We start from the raw sequence: 25,366 nt of genomic DNA on the forward strand, positions 1-25,366 counted from the left end.
TGTTCATTGCACCTGAGGGAGTTCTCTGGAGCTGGGTTGCACTGGTTTGTCACCCGCTCACAGGTGCAGCCCACTGCAGTTTCCGGAGTGCGGTTGCATCCTCATTTCATGTGACACGGAGCCCCTTCTTTGAGAGTCAGTAAGGAGGTGACCAGTGTGGACAGTGAGGGAGAGGAGAGTCAAGGTCTCCAGCTTTGGCGATCTGCCTTGCATTTGATATTTTCCAAAATGTGTTTGTTTCTGGGCTCTCTACTTGATTCTGTCAACTCTGAGGGAGACAGAGCTGGCGTTGTTTCTTCCATTTTGTAGATTGAACAACTGAGGCTTAGAGAGTCCTAATTGAGTCATTCGCTGAAATAGGGAACATGGGAGGAAAAGATACTGGATGGTTAAAATGTGGAGTCCGGCTTTAAATGTCTTGAACTTGAGGTGTCTGCAGTGTGTTAAGTGAGGTTAATGTACAACCTTGAATAGAGCTTCCAGATGATCAACCGGGCATAGAACAAGATCTAATATCCTGATTATTCTGCTTTGTCTGCAAATTTCTCCATGCCTTCCAGCTGTTCTACTATTCTCTGTCTTCTTGCTCCCAGATGTCCTGGGTTGGTTTCCTCAAAGCCATCCTCCTTAGCTTCATGGACCCCATTGGCCTGGTGGCGCATAGCCTCGAGGGCCCTGCAGGGTGACTGGGAGATACCTTCTAGTGGGGACGGTTCTGACTGAGGGTTCCACGAGCCCCTCGAAAAGAGAGGCAGAAAGAAGCTTCACCAACCTTCAGCCAAAGCAGTTTTCAAAACAGCTCATCCATCCATGTGGACCAGCATGTTCTAATATTTCTGTAAGGTCCTGGGGCCCAGGTCTGCCTTTACCGCTAAGTTAGCTACGAAGTAGAAGAATTGCAAGTAAAGGCACCTTGGGACCAACTCCCACAGACCTGGTGTCAGCTGCTGCTCTTTGCTGGAGCACCCTAAGCTGTGAATCTTAGGGTACTGGAGCACCCTAAGCTGTCCCCACCCTGTCAACCCCGGCTTAGACCACAGACCCCAGTGAACTCTGCTCCTGCCTTTAGAACTCTTCAGAGGATCCCCAGAAGTAGGGTTCCCCGAGGCCGGTCTCCCCACATGTCCAGTCCCACAGACCCTTCGAGCAGCTGCGTCTCCAACCTTATCTTCCCTCTGCCTCCACGGAAACCTGAGAAAGACGGAAAGGGGGAAGTGGCCTGGTTTCCCAACACAAATAACCCCGCAGAGCTTTCTCAGCAGTGACCCTTAGCCTGTTGTGTCAGCCTCAGGCTGAAGGAGGAAGGAAATAGACCTTCTATTGAGTATTTTTCTTCCCCTGTCAAGAAGATCAGAGGAGCTGAGACGAGGAAAGAAAAGGAGTCAAAAGCAGCTTGTTACCTCCTTTTTCAGGATTCGTGTTGCTCTTCCCCTCCCCTCTTGAGCTCTAAGTAAACAAACTCCCCAGCCGAGGAAGGCCCCAGGCCCCACTCCAGCCAGGCCATAAATAAGAGCCCTTCAGCCTTTCACTCTCGGGCAGCAGAGAGGGTACTTCTCAGTGGAACATTTGATAGCGGGGGAGGGTAGGGGCAGAGCGCTTGTGTTAATTGAATCCCAATTTCCTTCTCCCAGGACCGCTCTTATCTTTTTAATTATACAAGGCCTTTCATCTTCCTGAGGACTTGTCTCTGTCATTAATGCGTGATCCCGATTAGAGATAGCTGTCTGCTTGGAGTAATGGGAGCCTCGAGCGGAGGCCTTTGGAAACGCTTTTGCTTTTTTGAAACACTCAGGTTTACCCAGGGCAAATCCAGGTGGGGCGGGAGATGCTCTGGGTTCCTCTCAGCTCTCAGGTAATCTTCCTCTGGCTGTCAGTGTTTGAGATGGTCGACTCTGAGGTTAGGGACAAGGGCCTCTTGAGGCCCGTCTCTGCTGTTGTGGCCCAGCAGGGAAGGGACAAAGGAGCCACTTGCAAGGCAAGCAGTTCAGAGGGAAATCTGTCCAACTGTATTCACAGGATGCAGGGCATCAAGGTCAGAGACCCAAAGAGTTGGGATATTCTGTATTTCCTAAATGTCTGGGTAGCCACTAAGTGCTTGTGACTGGAAACGGGTTCTCACGGGCTTTTCCTTCACATCACAGAGATGCATTATCTCCAGGTGACAATGGCTCGGGACCCTCCAGGGTTACATTTCTCTTCCACCCCTGTGCTCCCAGCTGCCCTGTCAAATGGCTAATGAGTTGTAAACCAATACTTAGCGGTGCAAAGAACACGTCCTATTTGAAGGGATTTGCCTCGTAGTCGGTGTTCAATCAAGGTTGGCTAAATAACTTTTTACACGCAGGTTCTGAGAGCCATTCCACTTAAAACATGAATTCCCAAGTATTTATGGAGCAATTATAGCTCCTCATTGATAGCTTTAAATTCTATTGGAATTTATTTTTCTGGGCCGCATTGTGGCCTTTGGGGTCCCTTCACCAAGGCAGTCTGATATGTCACATGTGCCACGCTGGCCCCTGGATGTGCAGAAAGATGGGTGAGGCTGAGTGCCTGCAAGGAGCTTAGTGCTCAGATTGGAAACATTCTGTTAGTTTAAAAAATATGGTATAAATATATGTAAGTAAATATGTATATATATGGTAATATATATATTGTATTATATATTATACAACTGTATGTATATACACACAATATCAATACAACTATATAAATGTTCATAATATATGTATGTATGTATATATATATATATGGATGTATATATATACATATATATAGAGAGAGAGAGAGAGATTCTTATCTTCAGATAAGTCAGTTATGATTTCAGCTGTATATCTATATACACACACAAAACATGTACAAAAATACAGTTGAAATCACGGCCGACTTCTCGGAGGAGGGGAATCCACACAGCACCATCAGCCAGCTCTCCATCCCAGGTGTGCACACTTGCAGGTTCTGTTCTGAGTCCCGTGTCTCATCAGCTCATGCCTACAACCACCTTAGAGGTTCTGGAGGCAGCCTGGCAGTTACTGATGAAGACCTCATAACTAGGAGGTTTGGGAGTCAGGATTTCAATCCAGGTCCAACCACAGAGCTTGGCCCCCCACCCCTGAGCCCCATGGCCCAAACTTCCCTCCTTGCTTGACGCCACGGTTTGCTCCTGAAAGAGTGCCGTTTTGGTCATAAGCCCGCAAGGCTTATGGGAGACATGATGAACCTGGACATGGTCCAGAGAAGCGCAATTAAAATGCTCAAGGGGAAGGAGAGCCTTCTGTTTGAGGACAGACTTAGAAAAACCAAACAGTGAAGTTTGGAAAGAGGAAGGGTGATCAGGGATGTGATGGGAATCAGTGGGTAGTGGAGGGAACGAAGCAGGAGGAGATAGGTGAGCTTGCCAAGGGCACACTCACTGCAGCTCAGACGCAGCGGTTTGGGGACAACAAGAAAGATCTCCTTAACACGTTCCATAGGTTTGCTGCCTACTGTGCCATCCCAAGAGATGGCACAGGCTCAAAACATAAATAGGTTCCCAGCCTATGGATGTACTGTTGTGTGTTTCCTACAGAACATCTGGTTTCCCATTGTCTGACTCAGACTACCTCAGTTTCTAATGGTCTAGACCAGGAGTTGGCAAACTTTTTCTGTAAAAGAGCAGATAGTAATTTTTTTTGGCTTTGTGGCGACCCTGTCCCAATTACTCAACTTTGCCAATGTAGTCCAAAAGTAGCCATAGATAATAGGTATAAATGGGCTCGACTCTGTGCTAATAAAACTTTATTTACAAAAATAGGCAGCGAGCTGAATTTGACCCGCCAGCTGTAGTTTGCTAACCCTGGGTCAGGTAAATTCATAAAATTCATAGGTGGGTCGAATTATACAATTTAAAACTGGGAGGAATTTTGGGGACCACACTCTCACTTTATGGAGCAGAAGAGTGACATCAAGAGATGTCAAATGAGCTCCCCAAGTCATACAGCTAGGTACCCATAGTGGGCTATTAGGGTTCTTTGGTTGTTCTAGGGGAATATACTTATATCCTCTGGAGATGATGTTATTGAGGCTGGCAGTGAAGTGTTCTCCTGCTGGATACAATGGTCCAATTTGGCATTTCTGATTCTCATTAAGTATGTATTCATGGTCAAAGACTGCCTTTTCTTAGAAAATGTTTCAGATGTAGGAGGATCTGGAAATATAGTTTACCTTAAGAAAACTAAAGGCTACTTTTATTTATTTTTTAATTGAAGTATAGTTGATATACAATATCATATAAGTTATAGATGTACAATACAGTGACTCACAATTTTCAAAGGTTATACTCCATTTACAGTTATTATAAAATATTGGCTATATTTCCTGTGTTGTATTCTTGTAGCATTTTTTTTTTTCTTTTTTTTGCGGTACGCGGGCCTCTCACTGTTGTGGCCTCTCCCATTGCGGAGCACAGGCTCCGGACGCGCAGGCTCAGCAGCCATGGCTCACAGGCCCAGCCGCTCCGTGGCATGTGGGATCTTCCCGGACTGGGGCACGAACCCGCGTCCCCTGCATCGGCAGGCGGACTCTCAACCACTGCACCACCAGGGAAGCCCCTTGTAGCTTATTTTATACATAGTAGTTTGTATCTTTTAACCCCCTACCCCTATCTTGCCCCTCCCCACTGCCCTCTCCCCACTGGTAACCACTAGTTTGTTCTCTATATCTGTAAGTCTGCTTCTTTTTTGTTATATTCACTAGTTTGTTGTATTTTTTAGATTCCACATATGAGTGAAATCAAACAGTATTTGTCTTTCTCTGCCTGACATTTCATTTAGCACAATACATTCCAAGTCCATCCATGTTGTTGCAAATGGTAAAATTTCACGTTTTTTTTCTTAGCTGAGTAGTGTTCTGTTGTATAGATACACCACATCTTCTTTATCCATTCATCGGCTGATGGATTCTTAGGTGGCTTCCATATCTTGGCAATTGTAAATAGTGTTGCTATGAACATTGGGGTGCATGTATCTTTTCTAATTAGTGTTTTCATTTTTTTCATATATATACCCAGGGGTGGAATTGCTGGGTCATATGATAGTTCTTCTTTTAGTTTTTAAGAAACTGCTATACTGTTTTCAACTAAAGGCTACTGTTAAATTCTTGGAACTCAGAAAACAAGATACTCCTTCCCCCCTCTCCTACTCCCCTGGTTCTGAGATGGGAAGACATTTTATTTCTTGACAGACTATGCAAGTGACATTGATCCTCAGAACCGAGTTCCTTGATAGACTGGTGTCTGTAAATGGAGGTCGTAATTGACCTCCCTTTGGTCGACGGGTGTTCCTGGTGGGGCCTGTCCCCCTGACAACATTACCCTCTCACTTTTGGACCAGACTTTCCTGAAAACAGCCCCTGCTCTCCATGCTCTGTTGGCAAGAGTCAGGAAATGCTTGAATTAGATGACCCTCAGAGCCCTTATAGGGAAGACTCGGTGTGTGTGTGTGTGTGTCTGTGTAGCTGGTGGGGGGAGGGAGGGAAAGGAGCAGTGGCTGATAACACAAGAATGCATCTGTGCTCAGAAAGCCACTATTACATTTGTGGCTTGTTTTTTTTTCCTAGGGCCCATTGAAGGTCTCTCATGAAAATAACTCACTCAAGTAACCCTCTAGAAGTCCAAAGCCTTGAGCGGAGACAGACACATAGCTGTCCCAGATTTCGTGTCTAGAACTTTTGACAGCAGACTCAGTATTGCCCTCTGTGAAAGGGAACTGGGCTCTGTGCTCTTTGACACCGTAGCCAAATGGCTTCAGGTGACTGAGGCAGCAAAGGTGAGGGGAGAAAATAGGATATTTCACATGTGGATGAATTGCCTCTGAGGGTAACTTCATGCTTCATGGATAGAAAAGGAAACTATTCTACATGCTTTAAAAGGGAGTCCATCAGCTGGAGTTTTGATCCACATGAGTGCCCCCCAAGATGCCTGGTGATGGGGTGGGGGGAACTGCAGTCTGAGAATCCAGCTGGGTTCCAGCTACTCGCTGACCAACTCCTGTACCAGAGAGATCTCCACCCTAGGACTTCACAAATCTATGGGAGAAAAGTCTCTGTAATACATTGCAAGATTTCCTACCTGCTCCTTGATCCCAAGAAGGGATGCAGGCTGGGCATATAAACAGGTGACTAGAGCAGGCCTGGCTCTTGCAGAGGGAAAAGGCTCTTTCAAACATGCGCTGAAGAGGCAGGAAGTCCTGGATTGAGATCCCAGCTCTGTTACCAGCTTTACCTCATTACGGGAGTTATTTTGTTGGTAGATCTCAGACTTGGAGCACCCTGACTATAGCAGGACCACAGTAAATGTCGTTTTCCCTTTTCACCCTGTTGGTTCCCACACTTAGCAGCCCTCTTGTTCAACCTCCCACCCTGTCCCTGATACTCAGTGACAGGGAGGCCTCCACCTCATGGGGAAGCTGGTACTGAGCAGTTCTAGCTGCTACTTCATACGTGAGTCTATCGCCTATTCAGCCCACAACTGCTCTTCAAATTTTTGGGGTGGGAGGGGTGTGTGTCACGCTGTGCAGCATGAGGGATCTTAGTTCCCTGAGCAGGGATCGAACCTGAGACCCCTGCAGTGGAAGCGGGGGCCCTTAACCACTGGACAGACAGGGAAATCCTCGCTCTTCAAATTTCTTTTTTTTTTTTTTTTTTTTTTTGCGGTACGCGGGCCTCTCACTGTTGCGGCCTCTCCCGTTGCGGAGCACAGGCTCCGGACGCGCAGGCTCAGCGGCCATGGCTCATGGGTGCAGCCGCTCCGCGGCATGTGGGATCCTCCCGGACCGGGGCATGAACCCACGTCCCCTGCATCGGCAGGCGGACTCTAAACCACTGCGCCACCAAGGAAGCCCCCAAATATTTTTAATACTTCTTTTTCTGATTATAAAGATGATGCATACGCATTGCAGAAAACTTGAAAAGCATAAAAAAATGGATATGAAAGAAAGATCACTGATAAATATAACATGCAGTGATAAGCACTGCTAGTACTTTGGTGTATTTCTTCCTACTTGTGGAAGAAATATGCATGCGTTTTACAAAATTTGTATTTCATTATAGGTTTTGTATCCCGCTCATTCTTTTCCCTGACATTGTGAACATTTCTCATAGCACTGAATAGTCTTCGAAGACATATTTTTTTGTTGTTGTTTTTTTTTTTTGTTTTTGCGGTACGCGGGCCTCTCACTGTTGTGGCCTCTTCCCGTTGTGGAGCACAGGCTCCGGACGCGCAGGCTCAGCGGCCATGGCTCACGGGCCCAGCCGCTCCGCGGCATGCGGGATCTTCCCAGACCGGGGAACGAACCCGTGTCCCCTGTATCGGCAGGCGGACTCTCAACCACTGCGCCACCAGGGAAGCCCCGAAGACATATTTTTAACGGTTGCCAAATTGTCTGTGGCATGGCTGTATCACAATGTGTGTGACCATTTCCTTCCTGTTGGACACTTAGGTTGTTTCTAAATTTTCGATATTATAAATAACATGGCAGTAAACATCATTGTAGGAAAATCTTTGCCACGTTCTAAGTACTTCTTTGAGCTAAATTCCTAGCAATAGAAATCCTGGACCAAGGAGCATGAGGATTTTTAGGGGCCTTGGTATGGAAGGCCGTGCTGTTCTCCAAAAAGCGTGTCAATTTCTATAGACGGGGTGTGTTTCTCAGCATCCGCTGTCACACCCGGGTTGGAGCAAGCATTCTTCCATAAGACTCCGCGATATCAGAAGGTAGCTGTCAAATCTCCGGGATTCCTGGCTCTTCTAGGTTAAACAGCCCTTTCCTTAAAAATTCTTTCAAGGCTACTTTCTAAGCTCCTCACCATATCGTTCTACTGATTAGAGAATATTCTGGTTTGTGATTATAGTCTTAAAAATGGGCTACCTAGGGGCTTCCCTGGTGGCGCGGTGGTTGAGAGTCCGCCTGCCGATGCAGGGGACGCGCGTTCGTGCCCCGGTCCGGGAAGATCCCACATGCCGCGGAGCGGCTGGGCCCGTGAGCCATGGCTGCTGAGCCTGTGCGTCCGGAGCCTGTGCTCCGCAACGGGAGAGGCCGCAACAGTGAGAGGCCCGCATACCGCAAAAAAAAAAAAAAAAAAAAAAAAAAGGGCCTGAAAACAGAGCACAACACACCACATATGGCCTGACCCATTTCTACCTGCTGTATTTGGGCTTTTATACTTAATGCAATCTAAGGTTGCATTTGTTTTCTGTTTTTCTTTTAGCCGGCTGTTGGCTCAGATAAGTTCGTGGCAAGCTGACAGTTTGCGGTCTCGATGATCTGATTACTGGGGTCTCTTCCGTTTGATTCTTGTTTAGCTGAGCTCTTGAGCCTAATCCAGGACTTACATTTATCCGACTGGTGAGCGTTCAGTGCCCCAGCCTGTTTAAATTCCAATGCTGCCCACAGAAAGCAGGTCCTTCGTGCCTCAGCTGTGTTTCCAAAACACATTGCCCACTGGACTCCATCTAGGGCTTCTGCTGGCCCTGTTCCTATGCAGAGGTCAGGAGAAGGTCGTGGGCTTGTTGAGGTCTGGGCTGCCTGGCGCCATCCTGGCCGGCAGTCCACTTGCGAGCGTTCTCAAGGGTAACTGGGATCTTGGCTTGAAACAACTCTCATGAAGAGTGCAGCTGATCCCTCGGAGAAGGACTCTCGAGTGACGCTGGGTGATTCCACCAGCAGGGTGGGCCCTCCTTGGGGGCTACGGGGCTCTGCAGGTGGGGCACCCACCTGGCTCGGCTTCTCTCGCCAGATCTAGAGGCCCTGAGACTTGGCCACGACTCTGGCTTTGCCTCTCTTTCGCCTCTTTCCCAGTACAAATAGAATACAATTCCTCAGGCTTATGGGCAGGCCTGGGGCCCAACTTGCCCTCCCATCCCAGCTCTGACCTGAACCCCCCGGGGCTTTGCACACCAATGTGTGGCTGGCCTGGTTCCGTTGCAGCCCTTCCCCGTAACAGCCGCTGTTTGGCCACCCACCGGGCGTAGGCATGTGTATTGGAGCATGGTCCAGGTGGGCCAGGGGCTCCCAGTGGGCTTGTCTCCTTAGCCCCTCAGACTCTTCATCTCATGGGAAGACCCATGGCTTAGAAGGCAAGGCCCTCGGAGTCAAAGGGCTTAGGTCAGGGGCCTTGGTTGTCCTGGGGTCGAAGGCGGTATTGCTCGTGGGTGAACGGCATTCAACCAGCTCTTCAGTCCCTGTAGATGTCTGTGCTTGTGTGTGTGGAGGGCACACCTGGGTAGATGGCTGGAAGGAGTAGTTGCACAAGTGTAGACAGAAAGCCCAAACGGGAAGGGGCTGGGTCCACGTCTAAGACGCTCTGCCGTACCGATAGCGGGGAAACTGCAAGGCCATGGAAGGATGTTGAGATGGTGGGAAAGACGTTGGCCAGGGGTCAGGAAGCCTGAGCTCTCATTCTGGGACTTGGTCACCAAATGTTCTGACTGCAGCCCCAAGGCATGTTGGCTTACCAGAGTCTAGGCTCCCGGGTACAGAAGACCACGTCTCCACGTGGCTCCAGGTCTCCTGAAAGCAAATATTCTCCACGCACAGCACTCGGCATGACACCCACGCCCTACGCTACTGTGCCGTCCACTTCTCAGTCCCTGGGGACAGCCTTTCTCTTTCATCTTTGGAGTCACCGGGCTTCCCCTCCCACCTACATTCAGTGTTTGGTTTCTATGAGTAGGGATAATGCAACTCTTATTTAATTCAAATCACTTCCATTCCATCCCATTCAACTCTCTCCCGTCAACTACACGTCTGTCTTTTATTGCAATCATCATTTGCTGTTTGGAAGGAGATAAAACAGAAAATATAAACATATGTTAAAAATCAGCCCCTGCCTTATACTTTATATTTTCAAACTGCCTTCACGTAAAGTATTTCATTACAGACTCAAGCAGCTGGCGTCATGAAATATGGTCTCGGACGTAGAATCCAATGAAAATCAAATGAAAAGAAATCCTGAGAGCAGAAGGGAGGAGAGAGCAGGTTCACCAGGCCTGCTGCCCCATTCCTGCTAGGCCTGGGCCATGACTGGGTGCCTGCCTGTGGCCACAGCTAGGTCATCTGTTTGGAAATATCTCCCCTTACTTCTTCAAAAATTCTCCTTTATTTTAAAATGTCTTCTTCCCATGTACGTACTTCTTGGAAATCAGATCTTAAAACCTCAGAGCTGGAAGAAGCTCTAGTAGTCATCACCTAGACCAGCAGTTCTCAGAGTGTGGTCCCTGGGTCAGCAGCACCCGTCCCATCTGGGAACTTGTTCAAAATACAGACTCAGGCCCCACCCCTACCTGTTGGCGGGGTAGGGTCCGGCCATCTGTGTTTTAACAAGCCCACTAGGTGATGACTCTGGTGCCCACCCAAGTTTAAGACCACTGGTCCTGACCAATTTCCAAATTTCAAATGGAGGCCCTGTGGGCCGAAGGGCCACTTTCCTTGCCCCACACGCAGTCAGCTATGGAGCCCAAATGAGAAGCCGATTCCCAAACTCCATCCTGCACGTGTTGCCCTGCCGCCACGGGTCCTCTGTGGAGCTCTGAGCCGTCCCCTCCACAGAGCGGTCCCTGCAGCCTGCTTCCCACTCCACGTCTGCGTGCACAGAAGATGAGCCAGGCTGGTAACCAGTGTCCCCCACGACATCAGACACCGGTGCTTCTTACCAGGCTCATGGCCCGCAACCTTACTGCCCTGGATGGCATGGGACGTTGAAAGTCACAACCTCTGAGGACACCTGATTTCTGAAAATCAGCATATACATTCCCACCTGCTCCTGGGCCTCCTTTGATCTTTTCCCCTAGACTCCAGCGCTTCCCACTGACCCAGCAGAGTCCCCCCGGTCTCCTCCCCAGGGCTCTGGGTCATCACTAGTATATTACCTTGGGTTATAGGAGCTGAGTAGGCCTCCCCCTCTTCAATCCCTGCCCAGACATGGAGTCCAAAAGATGGCAGAGCCGTGGGCAGCTCGATCCCGGACACCAGCACTCTTGAGGTGGTTTTGAAAACAATAAAAAATATTCCGCGTCAACACAGGGCATGAGTAAGGGGGTGTTTACTGAGCAGCTACGCTGTGCCGGGCTCCACGACAGGCCTTGTCTCTCCCGATCAGGGCTCTGGGTCAGTAGGTCTGCAGGCCTACACTCAGGCCCACTTCTACTCCCGTGATGCCCACATCCTCCACCTCTACCCTTTCCGTCCCCCTCCCTCTCGACTGCCCACAGCTGTGCCATGCGGTCTGTGGCTCATCCCTCATGGGATGTGGAGAGGTGCTCATCGAGGAAGGCAAAGTCACCTGCCAGAAAGGAAGGCTGGGATAGAATCAGGCACCCTGGGAGGCTGGAGAAGGTTTGGGGCAACTCAAAATGGACACGAGACGATTAAAACTGCCCAACTGAGGAGGGAAACAGAAAAGGCATGATGGGGCATTTGGCGACGTGACATGACCCAGGGTTTTCAGACAGAGTCTATGGATTTTCGAGAGGCAGGGGTTCCAGCAGGTCAGGGAGGATGGTGACAGGCCTGACCCTGAGGGCCCGGCTGGACAAGACTCAAGCCCAGAGGACTGGGTGATGGGTGGCCTAGAGTGGTTGGGGAGCCCAGTGAGGGTGGAGAGGCAGTGGGTGGTTGTCAGTGAGGCTGGGAGGAGGAAAGCACGGTGGCCAGAGTGAGGGAGCTCTCGGGGTAAGGCTGCTGCACAGACGTTACACCCCAGGGATGAGAGCTGGTCGGAAACGATAACTGTGGTAGCAACATTCATTGAACCCAGGTAGCAAATTACCCTGTGATAAGCATTTGGCATGTATTTTCTCATTTACCCCTCATGACAATTTTTCCAGGACCCGTAATGTGCCAGATACCACCCAAGGTCCTTCATATCCCCATTGCCATTTAGTCCACGTTACGACACCCCAGGTGACAGATGTGGAAAGTGAGGAACAGAAATGTTTTGTGCCTTGTCAAGGGGCCACAGCCAGCAGAGAGCTGAGCTGGTCCTAGACTCCAGTTCTGTCCACTGAAAAGCCACAGCTCTTCTGAAAATATCTCCCCTGGCTCTTCTGCTCAGAGAAGCTAGTGAGAGTGACAGCTAGGACAGCCTAAGGCAGATGCCACATGGGCCCAAACTTTTGGTTCCTCCTGCAACCCGTGTAGGAGAAAGGAAGGAGGGAGAAAAGAGCTGGCACTTGTCCCAGAATGCATCAGGCAGAGCCCCTCCCCATTCCCCTGCATCCCCATCACTCCAAGTGTGGCAGCGTAGAGAGCTCACATGATTGTGCTCAGAAGCTAGATGCTCCCAGATGAGCCTTTTGCATATCTTGGATAACCGCGTGTGCCACGCGGAACCCTCAGTGATGCCATGAGGACCAAAGGAAAGAGAGGCTGCTTGAGGGTGTGATAAGCTCAATTCGAATGATGGTGGCTTGTATTTGTTCATCTGACAGGTGTCTATGGACCACCTGTCAAGCCATCCTGTGAGTGCTGGGGCCAGAGCAATAAGTCAAAGGCGAATTCCCAGTGACATCACAACAATAGCTAAAGGGTGACGAATGCCACAGTTCATGACTCCCTCAAGTCATTCGTAATCCTTGAGGTCACCCTGTCCTCTTCATCCTAACACACTCCAGTCGCAGTTCCTGACCCATCGATACTGCCTTGATTCTTCGATTAAGCTGATTTTACCTGGGATCAACCATCCATAGATGGGGGTCCTCGAGAGGTGGTCTTTTTCTGTAGCTCAGGCCACCCTGAAATAGCCCCGGGGGCAAGCCTGGGGCCTCCCTGCCTTTCCTGCTGATACCCACTGACTTTGCGCTCCTTCTAGAAGAAACCTCACATCTGCCCCTTGTAATAAGACTTCCCATGACTTAAATGACCTCAGGTGTACAAACCTGGCAGGGGAAGAATAGTTAACTCTTGCACAAGTTGGGCTATTTAGACAAATAGAGGAGAGAGACTTTCTCGGCAGGTGTGCTCTTACCTGGTCCTATGTAGTGATCTGGAGTGCGTGGACATTTTACCTAGCCATGAGGCTCCGTTGGGTCTTGGTGTGCACCTTCATTATCCTCTGATTTCCCAAGAAGATGTCCATTCTGGTCCCAGCTCCTCCACCCTAAGGCATCTGGATCCCTTGCTGGAGTCCTGGGCAGAAACAGAGAAGAACTTGAGTTAGAAGATCTGCTGTGTACCGTCCGTGGGACCTCAAGCAAGGCACTTAACTTCTCGAGTCAGAGTTTACTCAACTGTGAAATGGGAATAAAAATATTCAGCCAGGCTGTGTCAGGGTCAAATTAGCATCACCACCAACCCTCTTACCCAAGTGAACGTTGGCCCTGGCCGAGGCAGCATTTATGTGTATTATCTCATTTAACCCTCACAATTCTGATACAGATGCTGGCAGTAATTTTACTTTTTTAAGCGAGGAAATGAATTGCAAAATGCTTAGATAACTTGCTCAAAGCCATGCAGCTAGACGTGATAGGGTAGGAATTTGAACCCAGGCTGGCTGACTTTAAGGACTGAACTCGTAAGCCTCTGTACTGCTTCCTAGGAAGCGGCCTTTTCCTGATTCCCAGTCACTGTTGAATCGTCTCATCTTTTTCTGTCTTCTGCTTTCCATTTGGCTGACTGGATTCAGTTAATACTTCTCTGGATTCAGAGAAGCAAGGTGGCATCTCTTCCGGGCACCTACTTTTTTTTTTTTAACATCTTTATTGGAGTATAATTGCTTTACAATAGTGTGTTAGTTTCTGCTTTATAACAAAGTGAATCAGCTATATGTATACGTACAACCCCATATCCCCTCCCTCTTGCGTCTCCCTTCCACTCTCCCTACCCCACCCCTCTGGATGGTCACAGAGCACCGAGCAGATCTCCCTGTGTACACCGACTCTGAGCAAACTGCTTTAAGCCTGGGACCACATTCAATATGGTGGATACCTGGCTCTTGAGTATCAAATAGCTGGTGAGGGTCACGACTGGGCCTGAGAACAGGAGACAGCGTCTCGTGGAATGAACTCAATTTGCGCACTTTCCCAGGGCATTGGGGAGGAAATGACAGTGACTTGTTGCTTGGGAAATGCCGATGCGTGGCTTGGTATCTTGGGAATGTGCTCTGGCGACCAGGGGATGTTTTTCCAGCCTCTCCTTCTCCTCCCCATTCCTAGGGTGGTACTTTGGACTCTTCACCACTATTCCCAGGCACAAAAGAGAAATCTTAGTCTACTGTTTTTTAATGCTCTTAGTGCTGGTTTAATAACCACAAACCTCTCGTTGCGTGTCAGTGTGTGCCTGATTCAGGGCAAGGTGTTCCATGCTGTCTAATTTATCTGCAATTCTAAGAGGTTGCTATTACATGAGGAATCAGAGAGGTCAAGAAACGTCCCCAGAATCGTAGAGGTAGAAATGATGAAACCAGGATCCAGACACAGGGTCTGGACTCTTAATCATTAACTTACAGTATTATGACTCATCAGAGTCACCAGGGGCACATCCCCACAGAGGAGGCGCCCTCCCAGGATGGGCCCTCTTGCTTTTTTGCACGGAGCTTGGTTCTGTGTAAGGTTCCATCGGTTGGTGTCTGGCCGGGGCCAAGTTATCTGGCCTCTGGTCTGCCCATGTGTAACGCCCACGGTCATTACCCGCAAGGACTCATCCCTCAGAGTCTTTGCGAGAATAAGTCAAAGGAAGGTGATGAAATGCACTTGCAACTCACCAGGCATTTATTCAGCTCCAACTATATCTGGGTGCTAAATAGAAATGCAGGAAGTGACTCAGGCACAGATCCTGACCTCTAGAGAGTGTCGATTGGGGGGAACTAACAGTATGAACTCAGTAGCTCAGATCCAAGGCAGAGTATCCTGAACTCAAATAAAATACTTAGGAGAGGTGGAGGAGAAAATAATCCCAATATTGGGAAATATTTGGAGGACGCAGTCTGAGCCAGGGCTTTGAAGGGAGGATGATAAGGTACTTCCAGATCATCAGGCTAAGAGGAGTGGGGACACGAGACATGAACGGGTGGGGCGTGTACAGGCACCATGAGTCTGTCTGTCTGTCTCTGGGCTGATAGGATAAAGCAGTGGCCAGTCTATGAAGGTTTTCAAGCCATGATGAAGACTTCAACATGTACATTCGAATAAATGAGAAGCTCTTGCTGACTTTGAACAGGGGAGTGACATGATACCATCTATTTGGGGAAGACCCTTTTGGGGTTTCACTAGAGGCTGGGAGGTGGGTGATGGGAACACTGCAAAAATCTAGGCATGGGGTGACGAGGACCTGAGCGAGGGCAGTCTCAGAGGGGATGGAGAGGAGGTGAGGGGCACTGAAGACATTGGAAGAGGAGGTGTACAACGCTTGGGCAGGGAGGAGAAAGAAAGGGCCTTTTCTGACATAGTATAGTTACTCTCCACCCCTGCGGCTCACAGCCAGCTTCCCCCGTATGCTGGGAAGCGTACAGTCGTTGACACCTCGCTCAATTTTGCTGGCCTTCTAACTTTGCTCAGAGCCATAGAGCCTCTTCCTCCCTCTGCTTTCCACATACGGATGATTTTCCTTAGAATGACTGTCATAGTCATAACTATAACAATTACGGAGGCAATAATAAGATGCTGAATCGATCGAGAGCCTTTTTCCCGAGGATGCTAATTTGTGTGAGGTGGGGTGGAAGGAGTCCTACCAGAAATATGATCAGATCCAGTTTGGTGGAAAATAACCGTTAGCCTTGAGAGGATGTAGCCGTGAGGGAACTGTATGTGGGCTCTGCTCCTGAAGAAGAACTCACCTCCCACCGTAGTAAGGGTAAACTGCGCTCCTGCTGCCTGGAGAGCTTCCCCTGGGGGCACATTTGCTGGTCGTGATGGAGAAGGATGCCTTGTAGCACTTTGTCTTCCCTCCCCATCTCTGGGAAGCCTTCCCTGGGACCTCTGGTGTACAATAACCCCTCTGTTCCGACTACAGGCTCTCTTATTATTCGACCACACAGTTAGGTCCCAATAATAATAACACATAATATATCATAGCATTTTATGAATTACAAAGCCCGTTTGAATTCATGACTTCATTTAATTCTCACCGCCACAGAAACTAGTATTATTATGATCACTCCCACTTTACAAATGCATTTGTACAAACATGCAGGGAGCGCCAGTCATGTGCTGAAACCGGACACTTACTTCAAGATTGACTGACTGACAGAGACCTAACCAGGATTCAGACTCAGGTCTTCTTTCTCCAAGCCATGTTTTCTTTTCCCTTTCCACACTGCCCTCTTTATTTTTAACCGGGTAAACGACCAACTTTTAGCACTTTATCGCTGCATGTTTCACATATTAATTTTCTGTACCCAAACACATGGCAAAAATTTGTAAAAAATAAAGGACCTTACAATCGCAATTTATTATTATTATTAAACAATATTTTGGAAGAATATTAATGTGCCCATTATAAAGACAGAACAATTAGGAACAATGTAAAGTTTTAGACTCCTTTACAATGGTTTGATGGCTGGTCTTCACTGCATGTAGGTTCTTCAGACAGGTGTGGAAGCTTGGAAAGCCAGGAAGGCCTAATGGCTGACGATTTCTCCAGGCTTTCTGCATATTCTCCGTGTAAGGTATTATAGAAGAACCTCAGTTGGCCAGGTATGTGCTGCCACCATGTGGTAGAATTTGATATCTTCTGGTCTCACTGCATCTGCACCTCCCACTAGGGGCCATGCATCCACTTAGCATGTTATTTGCTGATGGCCAGTTGCACCGTCACATACTCAATGTTGGGGATGTAGAAGTGAAAGAAAAGAAAGAATTGTTTTCTTATTGGGGCTTACATTCTGGGGTATGTGTTGGGGGTGGGAAATAAATAAATACAGAAAAAAACCCAAGATGACTTTAGTGTTAAGTGCTCTAAAATGGACCAAGACGATGCAATGCGGCGACAGGGAAGGAGAACGACTTCAGCCAGGGTGGGTGGTGGGGATCAGGGAAGGCCACTCCGAGGAGGGGACAGGGATGCCGAGAACTGTGTGACGAGCAGCAGTCAGGCCCGTGAGGGTGGTTCCCAGGCAGAGGGAGCAGAATGAAGGCCCGTGGGGCTGGATCACAGTGTGTGACACAGAGAGGGCTTTCAGGGGAGGGTGGAGAGGTGGGGAGAGGTCACATCACGCAGGGCCTTCCGGGCCATTCCTTGTGCAGTGGGAGACACAGGAAGGTTTTAAGAAAAGGCTGACATCATTTGCAAAGCCACGGGAGGCTTTGCGTGCTCCTGCCCGGACTATCCATTAAACTGAACAAGCAGGTACAAAGGCCATGCTCAGACCTTCCCCAGAAACTGTAAAGAGACCCATGCTGTATAGGTGTACATCTGGATCACGAGGGGAATCTTACAAAATACTGATGCCCAGGTACAACCCATGAGCAATTACATCAGAAGAGCTGCAGGTGTGGCCCAAGCCTGGGTATGTCCTCCAATCTTTTCCCGTGATGCTATGCACCACGAGAGTTCAGAACTACTGTGTGTTGGGGAAACTTGGCCTTGGCCGAAGGTGGTCAATGAGAGCCTGGCTGTTAAGGTGAGGGCTCAAGAGGGTCTGTGGGGTTTCTGAGACAGCTGACGACCACTCCCATGGCCTGTGAAAGGAGAAGGAGAAGAAAACAGGCTTCAGAGCCCTGGGTGTTTTTTTCTTTTTTAAAAAAATTGAAGTGTAATTGACATACAACATTATATTAGTTTCAGGTGTACAATGTAATGATTCAATATTTGTATATATTGTGAAACGGTCATCACGATAAGTCTAGTTAACATCTGTCACCGTAGTTTCAAAACATTTTTTTCTTACGATGAGGACTTTTAAGATCTACTCTCTCAGCAACGTTTAAATATGCAATACGATATTGTTAACGCTTATCACCATACGTGCATTTCATCCCCATCACTTAGGTATTTCGTAACTGGAAGTCTGTACTTTTTTGACCCCCTTCACCCATTTCATCCCCCACCTCCGCCACAGCCTCTGGCAACCAGCAAACTGTTCTGTTTCTATGATCTTGTTGTTGTTTTTTTATTTCAAGATTCCACATGTAAGTGAGATCAGATGGTATTTGTCTGTCTCTATCTGACTTATTTGACTTAGCATAAAGCCTCCAAGTTCACCATGTTTTCACAAATGCAAGATTACCTTCTTGTTTATGAGCCCTGGGTATTGATGGGAAAGATTAGAGGCTAGTCTGGACTGGACTTGAAAAGTGACAAAGTGACGCACAATGACTGCACGATTGAACTAATTACAATGGAGGAAGGAGAGGCACAAAAAGGCCCAGATTGGAAGGGAGCCAGAGCAGAGGCCTGGGGACGGGTGGCCCTGGACAGGGTTGACAGTGGACTCCGGTGGCCCCTTGTACACTCATCCTGTCTTCACGCATCCCACTTCACCTTGTCTCCCAGATGCCTCTTCTCTCCCCAGAAGTCTCAGTCAGAGAAGCTGCTCACAGACCCAAGGCCAAGTTCCTGCATTCCGGCACCTGGTCTTATCTGGGAACACCCTTGCAGGTGCCAGGCTCCGATGGATGAATCATCAGCGCTCTAATGGTCGCAAGGGACAGAATGCTGACCCAGAGCTGCTAAAGCGAAGATGGAGTTTGTCAGTTCAGGTGAGAGTTTAGGGGTGTGACTTCAAATGTGGCTTGATCCCAGAACCAATCAGTATGGCTAAGGGAATGGCAAGGCTCTGGTCAGTTTGTTATGACTCATGGTCCCATCCTGGGAGCGGGGGATGGACTCAGTACCATCATCAGAAGAAAAGGGCTGAGAGTTGGGAGAGAACAGTTCCCTAGAAGAAAGCTACCAGGTGCTGTTATTCCAGAATCAGGGGCAGTGGATGCTTATGTGATCCAATGAAGCCAATATTCCCTCCCATAAAATGGTAGAGGAATATGGAATTTATAACCTGTCTTGTCCATTGATCATCTGGGTAACTGTGGACTGGGCTTGGAAATTTGGAGGAACACTGAGGATGTAACCTCATCTTGATTGACAGATGGTAAAAGATACTTGTCATTGAACATAACAGATGATTTGACTGTTCTCCAGTAACAGACCAGATGTAGAGTGGAAAATGACTTGTCTGTTTCTTCCTACCTCAGCCCACGCCCCAGTACAGTAATTCCTTAGGGGAGAGCTACGCCCATCCACAGTGACAAGGAGAAAGAGGAAGAAGGATTCCCCTTCCCCAACATGGTTGAGGTGAGTTATAGGCACCTGTTATGTAAGTTGGACTAGTGCCTCGTTGTAAATGGTAATGGGGATATGATGCAGGCAAGGAACTAAAATCAGACTGAGAGCCCAGTGACTAAATTAGAAATGTTATACAGAAGGGGAAGCAAGGCTTGGTTCAGTACCAGCAGCTAGACTCATCGGATTGAAAAGCACTCTCAAGGTTAGAAGTAAGAACAGCTGATGGAGGTGGAAGCTCGGGGGCCCCGGCTGGGCAGGGTCTGAGTTAAGGCAGGAAGGACACTGGCACAGGGGTTATCATGCAGCGATACTCAAGCCATCATTATTGACAATAATGAAACGCCTCTGAAATGCTCTTGGTCCTGACTAAATTGGGAAGAAAATGCCTAAATTTCTACTACTCATATCTACGAATCCAGAAAACTGTGATTAGAGATCAAGAAAATAATTAACATTGAGAGATTTCAACTTGGACCTAGTGAGGGCCCAAGCAAGCAGTAGATTCCTCAGCTCAGGTTCTCCAGGTAATAATAGGCAGAGAAAGAAAAAAAGACAGAAAGATAGGAAGGAAAGAAGGAAGGAAGGAAGGGGGGAAGGGAGAGGGAGAGGAAGAGAGAGAACAAGAAGAGGAAGGGAAGGAGAAGAAACAAGAACAAGAGGAGGAGGAAGAAGAAGAAGAGGGAGGAGTGGGGAGGGGAGGGGGAGGGGGAGGGGAGGGGACGGAGAAGGAAGGGGGAGGGCGGTCACAAAGGAGGAGGAGGAGGAGAAGGTGGGTAAGTGGGGGAGGGAAGAAGGAAGGGAGGAAGGAAGGGAGGGAGGGAAGGAGAAAAAGAAGGGAAAGAAAGAACAATTGAAAGGAGAGTGGAAGGAAATCAAGCAAGCAGGAATGTAAGAAAGGAAGAAAGGTTGTCATAGCAGGTTTTTCCAGATGCAGCAGTGTATAATTTAAAATTAAAGTAGACAGGAGAGGACTTCCCTGGTGGCGCAGTGGTTAAGAATCCGCCTGCCAATGCAGGGGCAGGAGTTCGAGCCCTGGTCCCGGAAGAGCCCACATGCACAGAGCAACCAAGCCCGTGCACCAGAACTACTGAGCCCGCGCACCTAGAGCCCGTGCTCCGCAACAAGAGAAGCCACCGCAATGAGAAGCCCACGCACCAAAATGAAGAGGAGCCCCCGCTCGCTGCAACTAGAGGAAGCCCGCGCGGCAACAAAGACCCAACACAGCCAAAAATAAACTTATTTTAAAAAATAAAAAAATAAAGTAGGCAGGAGAGCACAGTGGGAAACCTAGAAGCCCCCCCCCCCCCCCCCCCCGCCGCTCCATTTCCTCACCACCCCACACTGGCTTAGGGTCGCTCTCTCACCCCCGCACTTGCCTGGGGAAGGAAAAGAGACCGAGGGAGAGGAGAGCTTTTTTAGAGACTACACCTAGCTCAAGGCATTTGTGCTCTCACCTCTTCTACTTAAAAGCTCTAAAGCTTTAAAGAATTCGTTTCTCAGTAAGGTACGTGATACAATTAGACCCTCAGAGGCACGCTGGGAGTCATTAACAGCTGAATAAAGGTAACAGGGAACAGACTTACAGAGTTAGGAAAAGAGACCGAGCAGAGCGCAGCTAACTTAATTTCCACAGTTCAGACAGCAGAGCAATTTAACAACCTATTGACAGCCTCGAACGTTTGTCAAGGAGTAATAACCCCTACGTTGTAAGGACCCCTAAGGACAGGAAAAATGGAAAGAAGAACAAAATAATTTTGTTTTTGAAAAAAAAAATTAACTTTTTCAAAGTAATCAGCTTTGCAAAACCATCATCCTTGCCGATTTGTCACACGTAGGAGAGAAGTCCGATAAAGCCGCTGGACCAATGGGTGTTAGCACTTGCCATCTACCTCTTCTTACCTTCACTCTTGCTGTTCATCTAGTGGGTTCTCCACGGGCGTTTTTTTCTACTGTCTGTTCTGCCACAGCTGCCAGTGGAGTTCCCCAGCAGTTGTAGCTCCTAAATTGACTCTGGGTAGCCTGGCGTGGGGGCTCCCAAGTCTTAGTTGTTGCAAGTGACAGCAAATCACAGGTTAGAGTCACCTGCGGGAGCTGGTCCCACTCCCAGAGATCTGATTCTTGTGATCTCTAATGGGACGCAGGCACTAATCTGTTCAAGGAAGCCCACCATGTGGTTCTAATGGGCACTGAGGTTTGAGAACTTTTCAGGCCCCCGGAGGAAATCTAGTCTTTTTAATTCACAATTGGCGAAGTTCAGGAACTTCGGTGGAGTTTTCTGAGGGCTTTGTCTGAAGATGTGTGGAGAGGAGCTTTCTTTCATTACAACTCAAAGGGGTCTCATCCTAGTGGGCTGAGGAACAGTCTCTCACCTCCCACTGAGGGTCCTCACTGCAAATTCCTGCAGGCAGAAGCTTGGGCAACTGTTTTTGTTGGCTTGCTTGTTTATTTGTTTCAGATGTGGGCATAGTGCAATATCAAATTCTAGCGCACACACACACAATACACAGACAGACAAGGAGAATGCATATGCAGTGACTCCATAGTCACGAACAAAAAGGAGACATGAAACAACTATTTGCAGGGGACGGATATACCAGAGATGAAACCAGTGACTGTACAGGATGCAGGGAAAGTAGCAGCAAGTATAAAATACGTAACATTAATCCAGACTTTAAAAAGAAAAATAAAATCCTCCATGGAACACCTACCTAAGTAATGCAGATAGTTAGAAAATCAAGAAATCAGTCAGCCCTTGCAAAAAGCTAATTGTAACAGTGAAAAAAAATTGAAACTGGAAGACATATGAACCCAAGAATGAAAAACCAAGATTTGATTCTTTATTTAAAAACATGACTAAAAGAGGCTGGCTTGAGCAACCAACAAAAAAGAGAAAGAATATTATGAGAATATTAACTTGTTTTAGAAAGGCAATTACCATCATTTAAAAAGGCAATTATCATCATAGAAAATCCATATTTTTCTTAAATGTTATACATCAGTTCATGTAACCGTAATAGCTACAAACTACTATGCAAATTAAATTAAACTGTTTGAGAATCCAAACTTTCAGAAAGTCTAGCCCTTGGGTCATAAGGAAGACTTATGCTGTCCAAACTAGGAGGTTCCAAGGGCAGGTGAGACCATGCCTGGGGGACCACTACAGTAGATCCCCTACATACGAACCTTCAGGTTGAGAGCTTTCAAAGATGCGAACGTATGTTCGCCTGTCCAATCACGTCAGGTGTGAGTGAAACTGCAGCTTGCACTCCATCTCCTATGGCTGACGATCCTGCAGTTCTACCATCTCCCACCTCCCCTCCCTCCTCCAGTCAGTAATTCTTCTTGCCTGTTCACTCGATGCCAGCCCTGTATGCCAGCTGTTGTACTGGACTACTGTACTTTTCAAGGAACTGTACTGTACTATAAGATTAAAATTGTTTTCTTTATTTTTTGTGTTTTTTTAATGGATTATTTGTGTGAAAAGTATTATAAACCTATTACAAGTACAGTACTATATAGCTGATTGTATTAGTTGGGTACCTAGGCTTTGTTGGACTTACGGACAAACTAGACTGACAAACGCGCTCCAGGAATGGAACTCGTTCGTATGTAGGGTACTTACTGTACTACCATTCCCTCCCACCCACCACAGAGGGTGCTGTTGACCACTGTCCCTTCCTGTCTGATGGCTGCTGGTCTAAGTCCCCATATTGGCCAGGAAGGTTTCTCTGAAGGAGGGTGGCTCTGTGGTGACCCCATTCCCATGGTACTACGAATACACAGGAATATGCACCTGGTACCGCATTTCCAGCTACAATAGTACAGTGGAATTCCCAAGCACAACAGTGCATCCTTCTTTGAGATTCCTAGATGAGATCTGTTTCCTTACATTGATCCAGATATGTCAGTTATCATCCTTGGTTTGTACTGATTGGAGACAAATAATATCAGGGCTTTGCCCTACTCTCTGTTGATTTGACCATAATTGGAAACTATATGCCACTCTGGGCACCACACTTTTAGAGGGTCATAGGTCACCCAGACCTCATCAAGAGGTGAATGGCTAGGACCCTGCATGTGTTTCATTGTCTTGGGGATCCGTAAATAAAACTGGGGATATGTAGACTAATTTCTTTAATCTTAGTCTTTGTTTTATGAATTCATTGTGATTATCACCAGTCTTTACTCAGTCAACAGAATATTTTGAAAGATGACTGCTATGGTCTGAATGTTCAGAAATGTTTAAAATCCATATGTTGAAAATCTAACCCCCAAGATGATGGTATTAGAAAATGCGGGACAAAGCAGAAAATAACACAGCATCGTAAAGCAATTATACTCCAGCAAAGATGTTTAAAAAAAAAAAAAAGAAAATGGGGGCCTTTGGGAGGTGATTAGGTCATGAGGGTGGAGCCTCATGAATGGGATTAGTGCCCTTATAAAAAGAAGCCCAGAGAGCTCCCTAGTCCTTTCCACAATGTGAGGTTACAATGAGAAGTGTGTGACTCAGAAGAGGGCCCTCACCTGATTAATTGGCACCCTGATTTCAGACTTTCAGTCTTCAGAACTGTGAGCAATACACGTCAGCTGTTTTTAAGCCACCCGGTCTGTGGTTTTCATTAGAGCAGCACAAATGGACTAAGATAATGACTATTCTTTTCCTTGCTGTTTCTAATTTATGTGTTAATTTTTAACGATTTTATTTATGTGGGTTCTCATTTTTTCTCCTTAGAATTGCACTCTCTTTCAGTCTTATTCTGTTTTGTTTATGTTCTCATCTTTGGGCTCTTATTTTGTTGAATTAAATTCCTATTGACTCACTCTATGGTGTAAAACATAGAGTTCTTCTATGTAAAACATAGAAGTTCTCTTCCTTCAGTTCTTTGTGGCATTATCATTGCGGCTAAGTGATCCATCCAGCACAGTGGGCACAGTGCCCAGGACCCGCAGTCCTTTTAGGAGCCCAGAGGAATGTATTAATTTTTATTCCTTTTAAAATCAGAAAAAATAAATATAAGAATATTGAATACATAATATTGAATTCGCCTTGGACTTAAATAGTCTTTACACCATTGTGGTCATAAAATACACTTTTTAATATTTTTTCTATGGAGGAAGGGGCTCACAGACACAAAAGTTTCTAGAACACATAAAAGTTATAATGTGACCCTGATTTTCATAACTAACAAAATAAACATTCATTCCTTAATATCATTTATTACGTTGTTCATAATTGAATTTCTCCAACTATATCATAATTGTTGTTTTATAGCAAGCTTCTGAGCTTGGATCCAAATAAGTTTAACAATTAAATTTGGTTGTCATGACTCTTGAGTCTGTAATCTACAATGGCCCCTCTGTCCTTTAACCCCCTTGCCAATGACTTGTTGCAGACATCAGATTAACTGCCCTAACTGGGTTGGCTGTCTTCCTACTTGGACTTGTCTATTTGCTTCTTTGTGGTGTCATTTATCTTCTTTCTCTGTTTACTATATTTCTTATAAAAGGAAGTTAGCTCCACAGGCTTAATAAATTCATGTTTGACTTCTGTGGCAAAAATACTTTATAGAGGTGCAGTGTGCCTCATGTCACATCACAAAGGAAGCTCCCAATGTCTGTTGTTCCGATTTTCATGATGCTAAGATTAATCATTACATTCGGGTAGTGACAGATAATGATTTAATGCCTTAGTAATAGTTGCCTGGAAAAACTTTTTTCATTAGGCTTTGAAAATGGTGATTTTTCTACCTCGTTCATTCTTGTCACAGCAGTTTTCCTCATCATTTAGAACGATTTTGCTCATATAGTTTATATAAATAAGATAGGATAAATGCTGACGTTTTCCTTTGAATTGCCAGTTTTCATATTAAATAGTTGTTATGGGAGTTGCTTTCATTGCTATCCAGTGGATGTTCTCCTTTTCCTCTAGCTCTCCTGAAAATCTTAGAAGCAATAACAATCTGATAACAATGAGTGTGCCCAGAACCAGCATGTGATCCTCTTAATACTAGTCTTTACTAAAAGGAATCAGAATTTCTTAAAAGAGTGGCTGATTCCGAGTCTGGAGCGGGAAATATGCAAGATGATCCTGGCATATTTTTTATGCTAGAAAGCTAGGA

General features: G+C 47.0%; 1 protein-coding gene across 2 annotated transcripts in view; it reads right to left on the bottom strand.

The window, feature by feature from the left end:
- Nucleotides 1-10,895: 10,895 nt before the first annotated feature.
- Nucleotides 10,896-25,366, bottom strand: part of RPIA (ribose 5-phosphate isomerase A) — a 162,688-nt gene continuing 148,217 nt past the window's right edge. Inside the window, exons 8-9 of one of the 2 annotated variants that reach the window (XR_012325620.1) lie at nt 12,997-13,157; nt 10,896-11,007 (exon numbers count right to left, since the gene is read on the bottom strand). Coding sequence is in view for 1 of the 2 variants with exons in the window: in XM_073791151.1 (XP_073647252.1) it covers nt 13,077-13,157 (81 nt within the window). In the remaining variant the exon portion in view is untranslated. Of the gene's footprint in view, nt 11,008-12,276; nt 13,158-25,366 lie in introns of those variants that run through there. The other variant, XM_073791151.1, reaches the window with a different exon arrangement.

This window comes from Tursiops truncatus, chromosome 14 (assembly GCF_011762595.2).
Source record: "Tursiops truncatus isolate mTurTru1 chromosome 14, mTurTru1.mat.Y, whole genome shotgun sequence".
Classification (NCBI taxonomy): domain Eukaryota; kingdom Metazoa; phylum Chordata; class Mammalia; order Artiodactyla; family Delphinidae; genus Tursiops; species Tursiops truncatus.